General features: G+C 42.0%; 1 protein-coding gene across 4 annotated transcripts; it reads left to right on the forward strand.

Annotated features, from left to right (window-relative positions):
- LOC136542148 (PTI1-like tyrosine-protein kinase 3) lies at positions 1–4,916 on the forward strand. Of its 4 annotated transcripts, XR_010780598.1 has the most exons (10): positions 3–267; positions 1,112–1,229; positions 1,905–2,143; positions 2,258–2,384; positions 2,559–2,832; positions 2,932–3,064; positions 3,677–3,763; positions 3,891–4,095; positions 4,191–4,339; positions 4,507–4,916. XR_010780598.1 is itself a non-coding variant. In XM_066534454.1 (9 exons), exons 2-8 carry the CDS (start codon positions 1,142–1,144, stop codon positions 4,041–4,043), a joined length of 1,101 nt encoding a protein of 366 aa, XP_066390551.1. In that variant the 5' UTR covers positions 1–267; positions 1,112–1,141; the 3' UTR covers positions 4,044–4,071; positions 4,191–4,478. The 4 variants fall into 4 exon arrangements, 1 of the variants encoding a protein (XP_066390551.1); XM_066534454.1 differs by lacking the exon at positions 4,507–4,916 and having other exon boundaries at positions 1–267; positions 3,891–4,071; positions 4,191–4,478; XR_010780599.1 differs by lacking the exon at positions 4,507–4,916 and having other exon boundaries at positions 2–267; positions 1,115–1,229; positions 4,191–4,478.
- The last annotated feature ends 4,090 nt before the right edge of the window (positions 4,917–9,006 follow it).

The raw sequence follows: 9,006 nt of genomic DNA on the forward strand, positions 1-9,006 counted from the left end.
CGTCAATCTGGAACGGAGCGAAACGCCCCTCTCCTCCAGCCCTCCTCTGCTTCTGCTTCTCCCCACGCCACCGAAGCAATCCAGGCCAGGACAGGGTGCCACAAAACCAAAACCAAACCCCACCACACCACTCCGCACGACGAGATCATTTCGCCAGCTCATCGCCACCGCCCTCCTCCGCTCGGCTCCCGCGTCTCCTTCTCCTCCTCCTCCTCGTCGGGTGGGTGGGTCCACCTCTCGCCGCGCCCCGCCGTCGACCCGCCTCAGGTGAGCCCTGCCTCTACTCTCTCTTCTCTCCCATCGTCTCGCGCGGCGGGGGTTGTTCCACGGGGCATGCTCCGGCTGGCTGTGGTGTTGTGCGTGCCGATAGGTCTTGCCGCTTGGGCGCCGTGCTGGTTGGTGCCCGCTTGGGGTGGTGGCAGCGGCGGCGGCCTGACGGATGGAAGCCGGTGCGGCGGGGTTGGAGGTGTTCTCTGATGCGATGTTCGAGGGTTTGGATGACTCAATTACGACCCGATGCACTTTTTTCGCGTTGCTTAGGTTCGCCGTTCGCGGCTTGGGTACGGGACGGGGACGGGGCTGCCGTGCTTTGCGCGCGCGGGGGTTGGTGAAAACGTCTGGTGCGGTGACTCTGTTTATGGTGATTTGCGTCGCCGTGGTGCTTGTGTCGATGACAGAGATACGGAAACTATGATGTCAGCACTCTTGTCCGACCTATAAAATGCGGCCGTACAATACATATATTATGGTTGTACATGTGTATCTACCTTAGTTAATTATCCTTGTACGTGAATCTGTTTATTTGTTTGGACATGGAGTATAGTTTTTGCAGCTGGTCATAGTTACCATACATAACTTATAAGGAAACCAATGGTAGAGGGTATTGATAGTAGTTCACTGAAACCAGGAGCCGTTGGCACTTGGCAGAACCAGATGCTGCCAGCCTAGAGCTCTTTTGTTTTATTAGTCAGTGGAAGTAAAATTTTCCTTATGAGGCTTGGGAACACTGTTCTCTCGAATGAATGTTCCCATGTAATTGAAGTGACACTTTTAGTTAAAATTGGTGTATTGTGTCTAACTTGTTTCTCTTTTGTTTGCATTGATGACATAGAAGCAAAGATAAGTCAAAGGAGAGGTCGGTATGCGCCGGTGGTTTTGCTGCACGCAGTTCAATACTTCATATCGTGAACATGAAAATGAACGTCCCATCAGTCCAGAGGAGAAAGAAGGTACTGCCTTCTTCCTTCTTAGTCCCTTTTTATCCTTCGCACGTTAAATTGTCGATCTTCAAGGATCAATACAAGTCCTATGTTCTCAGAATATTGAAAAGGTTTTGAAACTCCTGTGGAAACTGAGTTTGCCATATTCATATATTACTCTTGGATTCTTCAGAAGCATGTTGGGTATTTTCAATAAATTTTGTACTAAAGTATTGGCACTTCACACTTCTTTTATTTCAAATAGTATCATTGCTTGTGAGGCGAACTTCAGGATGTAGGATACGAAGTATCAGATACTAGTGTTCTCTGAACAATAAAACTTTCTCTATTAAGTTCAAATTCTTATAGGAAAATGCATCGCATACACCTAATCTGACTTTTTAAAAGGCAACAAGTACGATTACCAAAAATATGGAACATTATGATTTTCTGTTTCAAGTGAAAACACTGGTAAGAAATTAACATTGTTCTCTTTGATGCAAAACAATGTATATAAGCAATTCAGATTGTTCTTGCCAATTGAATGCGGTCATAGACTAGTTCATTAGTGGTAGGTGTAATATATTATTTCCATTGATTAGATTTTTTTTTATAAAAAAGGATGTGTATTGCTTTGCTGCTGGTCTGTTTGCCTGTTGTGCTTCATTTGCTGACTAAAGTTATTTGTCATTACATGGCTATCAGGAAATAGTTTTGCTGTTAAAAGTGATCCCATCAAGGCACTACCACCTTCCATTGAAGTCCCTGAATTATCATTTGAAGAACTGAAAGAAAAGACCGACAATTTTGGGTCAAAGGCTTTGATTGGTGAGGGATCATATGGAAGAGTGTATTACGCTATTCTGGACAGTGAAAAACATGTTGCTGTTAAAAAGCTTGACGCTTCAACAGACCCTGAACTTGATAATGAGTTTTTGACACAGGTATGGTTCTATAGTTATGTTCACGTCTTACCAGTTGTTTTATTCTATACTGTTTGTCCATCCATATTAAGCTTTTGTTATTGACCATATACTCTGTCCTCTCCTTCTGTGTAGGTATCCATTGCCTCAAAACTAAAACATGATAATTTTGTGGAGATGCTTGGATATTGTGTGGAAGGAAATCAGCGTCTTTTAGCCTATGAATTTGCTACAATGGGTTCTCTGCATGATATCTTGCATGGTATGAATGCTTCTGTATCACAGTAAATGCATACAAGCCTTACAATATTACTCATATTGTTACTTCAAGGTTTTAAAGTTGTTGCCTGTTTCTTTCTTAGCACATCATGCTCCACAAATTCACTGCAATAATGACCTGATCTGTTTTGCTTTCACCTTTTTTTTCATACGAAAGGAAGAAAGGGTGTTCCAGGTGCACAGCCTGGCCCAGCACTTGATTGGATGCAGCGGGTTAGGATTGCTATTGATGCTGCTAAAGGGCTAGAGTATCTTCATGAAAAGGTGCAGCCTTCAATAGTCCACCGGGACATACGGTCTAGCAATGTTCTTCTGTTCGAGGACTACAAAGCGAAAATTGCAGATTTCAATCTTTCGAATCAGTCTCCAGATATGGCTGCTCGTTTGCATTCTACTCGTGTCCTGGGAACCTTTGGCTACCATGCTCCCGAGTAATTATTCAACTCAAATTCTTGATCATGATTTAGGCTTCCTGATTGATTATACCAAACAATCAACTTAAACTAAATTTATCTTCGTTTAAAATGCAGGTATGCCATGACTGGCCAGCTAACTCAGAAAAGTGATGTATATAGCTTCGGAGTTGTTCTTTTAGAGCTTCTAACAGGAAGGAAACCAGTAGATCATACAATGCCTAGAGGTCAGCAGAGTCTGGTTACATGGGTAAGCATTTGGTTCCTGACAAGCCTACTATTCAACTTAAGAATTTATTTCAAACTAAAGCTTAGTGGTACCATGCACTCCAATTGTTTGTTGATAATTGCTCTAAACAAAACAAGGAAAACATGTGTAAACAAATGAACAACTAGAGGTTGGCTCATTGGCTAGATTTTTCAAAAGAGATTTCAAAATCGCAGATATACTCGCACCTGTCTCTCAGAAACCAGTGTTGTTAATCCTAATAGGAAACGATCACAAATCTGTGTTTATTTTGACCTGTACTGTGGTCTATGGTTGTAACAAGCTATTTTAAAGTCATGCAATAGCTAGTAGCTGCCCTTCTCATTTCATGCTGCTTTATATGGAGATATGACCACCAAATCAAATTTAGGTGGTCCTTCTTGGTTAATTATAGTTTTTCTTTTGCTGTAATAAAGTCATCATTAACTATCTGGATTCATGGGAACAGTTTGGTCCAATTCATGGCAATGTCTTTGCATGTCATAGCATCTTGAAACTTTTGGTACAAAATTTGCATGCTAATGTATTGGGAGCTAAGCACTGCTGTCCAGATTAATGACTACTTTATCGTATATTTTGTCAATTTTTTTTCAGGCAACACCTCGATTGACTGAGGACACAGTGAAACAATGTGTTGATCCAAGATTAAAGGGAGAGTATCCTCCAAAGGGAGTTGCTAAGGTCTGGCTCCATTCCTTCTATCCCTTGTGTGTGCATGCTTCCATGTGTTGGTTACTGCGATCTGCTAATACGACCAGTAAGCAACATTGTTGTTTACACTAAAATGGTTCTCTTCTGTCTGTTGCAGCTTGCGGCTGTGGCGGCACTCTGTGTGCAATATGAATCTGAATTTAGACCCAGCATGAGCATCGTAGTTAAGGCACTCTCTCCCCTTCTTCAACATAAACCGCAACCACCACCAGCCACTACTGCTGATGCAACAGCACCTTCAGATGCCTGACTTTCTCAACGAGCTATGAATCATGAATGTAAAGAGAACCATTTCCTCTTCGGTGCGTGCGCTATTCTAAACCGTGTGCCTGTGAAGTGATCAGTGTCACACAAGTAACAGCATTGTGGACTAATGCATATCTTCACCTTTACATAGGTTGGTACAAACAGGAGGCTTCCCCTTGTCATTACCGTGTTCTAAGCTGAGTCATGTGCTGCCTTCGTTGGCCGGGTGAGGTGTGCTTGCTGGCCAGCGGTCGTGACCACCTAATTACCGTGTTATGGTCATTACTATAACATGCGAAGGTTCTAACTTTTTCATGGTTTGCTTTTTTACTTCTTCTGTTTGCCTATCGTCTGATTTTGAGCTGACCCGCTCCTTTGTACAATCACTATTGGTTGCGAGGCTTCTGGTGTGCATGTTTATGCGTGATAATTGTGAAGAGATTATGAGCGTTGTTTTACTTTCCCAGAAATACGCAGGAGAGCTAGATTGTGCACTCGTGCTGTTCACTGGATCATCTGTTTGTCCATCAAGTCAATGGTGACGTTACCGAAAGATGCGCTAGTCAAAGGAAAGCTTATTATATCACCGAGTATATATAGGTATATAGGGAATCTCGCGAACTATATAAAATAAACAAAGGCATCATCCATTTGCGGGTTATAGTGTACTCTTATCTGTTTTAAAACAGTTGCTATTTTAGCTATGAATCTGCACAATGTGTTAAGATTTATTGTAGCTAAAGCGTCAACTATTTTGAGACGGAGTACCTACCAACTGCAATGTGGTTTCGGGGTACACCTGTCTTACTTACAAGCAAACCTATTTCTTTGTTTCCATGAATTGAATTTTATTTCATGAATTAAGAATTTCGGGGTACACCTGTCTTACACCCAAACCTATTTCTTTGTTTCATGGAATTGAATTTATTTCATGAATTAAGAACCACATTTCATTTCAGATCTTAATTGAAGTGTTGTCGTCGGTGAAAGCTTGACCACAACAATGAGAGTCCTCCACAAAGGGCCTTCTTTTTTTGTCTGAACTCATGAGAGAGACGAGTGAAGGAGATCGATCCACGAGGGTGGCGATGAATCTCACTTTCCGTTTCTAACTATATCTCTTTCTATTTCTTACTCTCTAAATTTGACATAGATCTATATTTAAGATATAAAAAGTGGTGGAATATCAAATTCTAAGCGGAATAGCCTAGTTTATGAAGTAGATTCTAATTCAACCAAAATGATTCATAGCTCATGCTCTAATAGTCACCATTCTCTTTACATCCAAATGGGCTCTAATAGTATAATGTCCATTGGCTCATAATCATTGGATATAACTTGGGGTAGTTTGGACAAGGGGTCTACATGTAACGTACGTCTTGCTCACTGGTCTCCACATCAGAGTCACAGCCTCACAGGCCGAGTTGCCCGCTGCGGCTCGCTGGGCGCGGCCTCGTGGACGCTGTGTAGTGCGTTCCTGCAAGCAATGACCATGACTGCGTTAGACCAGTGAGCAGCGACTGAGGGCTGTCACAACTCACAACATGATGAAGGACGAACATGCGCTCATGGAATGATTCGTGGCCAGTTTCGGCGCGTCCTTCCCGCTGATCTCTAGATTGATACTCACTATAAAATTTCTCATAAAAAATCTAAAAGTTCAACGCCTATTTAATGCCACGCTAACCCAATTGCGGAAACGACGACTTCAACGAGAAAGTATAAGCGGGGCTACTTACTCACCTTTAGATCTGAGCATTTTGTGGACTAGACCTAGTTCGGGATGGGTAAAAACCAACCCAGTTATTTCGGCCGAAAATTTTCTGCCCATCCGTTTCATTGGGCGAGTCTGGCTTGATTTTTCGGACCAGGTTTAGGTTGAGAATTTTCTTTTCTAGTTAGCAGAATTTGTCCCGGTCTACTAAGATTTGTGGGCAGGCCAAAAGCCAACGGGCTCGGGCCAGGCCCATGGACCAGGCCGAGCCATGCTCGATCAATTTGTTCAGGTCTAGTCAAGTCGTGGAGGACTTGTTTGATATCCTCGTATCTACCCCAATTCGCACGTGCGTTGGGGTGTATTGTGGTAAACATTAAACTAATTTACAAATCAATCTACGTCAGCGCTTGTTTGGATTCCCTCGTATTTATATCAATTTACATGGGGTGAAGTGGATTGCGGTGAAACTTAAACTAACATATACCCAATCCACTTTAACACATGTGAATTTAGATGGATACAAAAGTATCCAAATAAGGTCTCAACACATATGGATTGAGCTGAATACGAGAGTATCTAAACAAGGCCAAATGTTTAGATGAGTCAAACCATCTGAAGTTTGACCAAAATTATAAAAAAAAACACTAACATTTATAATATAAAAATAAGTATTATTAGATTAAATTAAGCATGAAACATATTTTCGTAATAAACCTAGTCAGAGACATAAATATTAACATTATTCACTATAAATTGAAACAAATACTATAAGGGTTCGTTTGGATCTTTGGAATTGAATTTATTCTAATAATTATAATTGAGGCACAAATTAATTATGCTAATATGGTTCTATATGGAATATATTTGTATATTTTTGTTAGCCATAAAGGAGATACTTATATATTGTATTTCTACTCTAGGGAAACAAGTTGAAGAGCGTATTATAAGTTTAAGAGTAGAAACATACATGGTGACCTATGAATCAATTTTCATCTCGCACACTATGAATTTGAGATAGATTTATATGTGAACTTGGAAACGTTGTGTAATGTCAAATTCTAAGCCAAATAATCTAATTTATTAAGTAGATTCTAATTCCTTTAAAATAAAATGATCCAAACGGATCTAATCGTTTTTTTGGGTGTGTGGGTGGGGTGGAGGGAGTGCATCATATGTAATGTACTACGTCGTAGTCAACCATCTGTAAACAACCGAAGTAGCGGCATTTTACTATTGTCACTCGTCCGAAAAGCGCGTCCTCTAAGACATGTGCAATCAAACTTGTCAAACTTAGATTATTAATTATTACGTATGTACCATTCATAAAACTTCATCATAGAAAAGAATACCTATAATTGTATTGTATGCGAGGCAGTATACAACGTCTCAAGACTCGTGGATCGAGCTTAGTGAATAAGTACTGATAGCTTGTTTGTCCGAGCTTCTGTTTCTCCAAGGGCTAGCTAGCTTTAGTGGATCGAGCCAGCATGGTTGGGCGCAACTGCGGCATCGTGGCCTCTTGCCTCGTGCTCGTGGCTTCCTGGCTTTGCTCTTTCCTTCCGGTGAGCCACGACTCCACGCGCCTGGGCCTAGCTCAGGGACAGAGACCACCACCCAGTCCCGGAACCGGAACCGCCGCGCAAGTCGGGGTGCTCCTTGACCTCCGGTCGGCCCGCGGGAGGGCGAGCCGCGCGAGCATCTCGCTCGCGCTCGAGGACTTCTACCTGTCGCAGCCCGGCTCGCCGAGGATCTCGCTGCACGTCGTGGATTGCAAGGACGACGAGATCACCGCGGCTTCAGCTGGTAACCGTCATATATATCGATCCCCGGCCATTCAAAACTATTTTTCTTCTCTGCGTATCTATATAATTTTGTGTTCCACTTTGTGGTTTGTGTTGAAGCGATGTAGACTGTTAGCCTTGACTGTCATAGTGCGCTCGTGCGGTGGCCACGGCGTCGCCAGTGGCGAAGCCAAGCCAAAATGGCGCCGGGGTCATGTAATTCACGCTGGGGTCTTTTGCCTTTAGAAACATTGCAAAATGGTACTCCCTGTGTCCCTGTTTGACTGTCGTTGGGGCAGTGATTCATAGCCCCTGCCAAGCATTTGGACAGACCTAGTGACCACATTTACAGAGATTCAACCGTACCTACTAAATTGTCAAAGCGACACAGATAAAGGGACAGAGGGAGTAATTCTCATTAAGTTTGCACAAATTCACTATTCTTCAGAGATCAACACGAATGACTGTTGGCTCCTATTCTACTTCAGTTTGCATCCACGAACAACTTACAGTGTTTAGTCTGAGGAATGAGTTACTCCATCGTCTTCTCACTTCTTACTTTTCTATATGATTCGTGAAATAAAATAGATTGATCATTTCTCACAATTAGTACCAAGAGGAATGGTGTCACTCCACCACATTTGAAAAAATAGACTCATGATGCACCATCCCATCTAAAATGAAATGATTTCTCGATCACATTTGAAAAAAAGAACTCATAATGTATCACCGAGTTTAAAGTGAAATATTTCCTTAACCAAACATCGAGACAACTAGACACCTATTAGCATTTGGGTGCAGGTGTCATATATAAAATCCGGTCTGTGAAATGAAGCTCTCTAACTATCCGCTACTCAATTGTTGCGTGCCTTTTTGTGGGTAAGAGACTTCGTTTGTAAAATTACAATAACCATAACATTAGCCTATTAGAGCAACTCGAAGAGACTCTTTATATTCTTTCTAATTGTTAGAAATAGAGATTTTTATAAAAAATACCGTCTAACAGCTTTTTTAAATAAACATTCAAATATAGTCATCTTCTGTCGGTGCGAAAAGTGACCAACAAGTAAATATTTATAGTTTTGCCGTGCGTTGTGATCGGATGTGGCCTAGCACTCAATGACACAGGGTTTATACTAGTTCAGGCAACGTGCCCTACGTCCAATTTGAGTCGGTCGGTGACTTTATTCCTGAGTCCAGGTGCTCGAAGTTTGCTGTGGGGTTACAAACAGGCGAGAGAGGGACGGGTCCCAAGTCTCTGATGGAAAGTGAAAGCATCTAGGCCCCTAGTTAGATTTCGGTGATTAATGTCAATACAAGATTACTATGACTAACGTGTGTTTTGCAGAGACAATTAAGTTAAGTCATGGTAATGGAGATCGATTGGGCAATCGAGGTTGTCATGCCCCTACGATGGAAATCGTTTCGGTTTTCAAAGGATGGACGACAAGGTTAAGGATAACTAGTTC

The sequence above is a fragment of the Miscanthus floridulus genome, chromosome 3, assembly GCF_019320115.1.
Source record: "Miscanthus floridulus cultivar M001 chromosome 3, ASM1932011v1, whole genome shotgun sequence".
Lineage (NCBI taxonomy): Eukaryota > Viridiplantae > Streptophyta > Magnoliopsida > Poales > Poaceae > Miscanthus > Miscanthus floridulus.

Bases quoted from the DNA above. Each gene is read 5' to 3' on its own strand.
- LOC136542148 (XM_066534454.1), top strand. From the start codon at position 1,142: ATGCGCCGGTGGTTTTGCTGCACGCAGTTCAATACTTCATATCGTGAA. The intron at 2,833-2,931 runs GTAATTATTCAA...TTTAAAATGCAG, and splicing joins TTTGGCTACCATGCTCCCGA to GTATGCCATGACTGGCCAGC. The intron at 3,065-3,676 runs GTAAGCATTTGG...ATTTTTTTTCAG, and splicing joins AGCAGAGTCTGGTTACATGG to GCAACACCTCGATTGACTGA.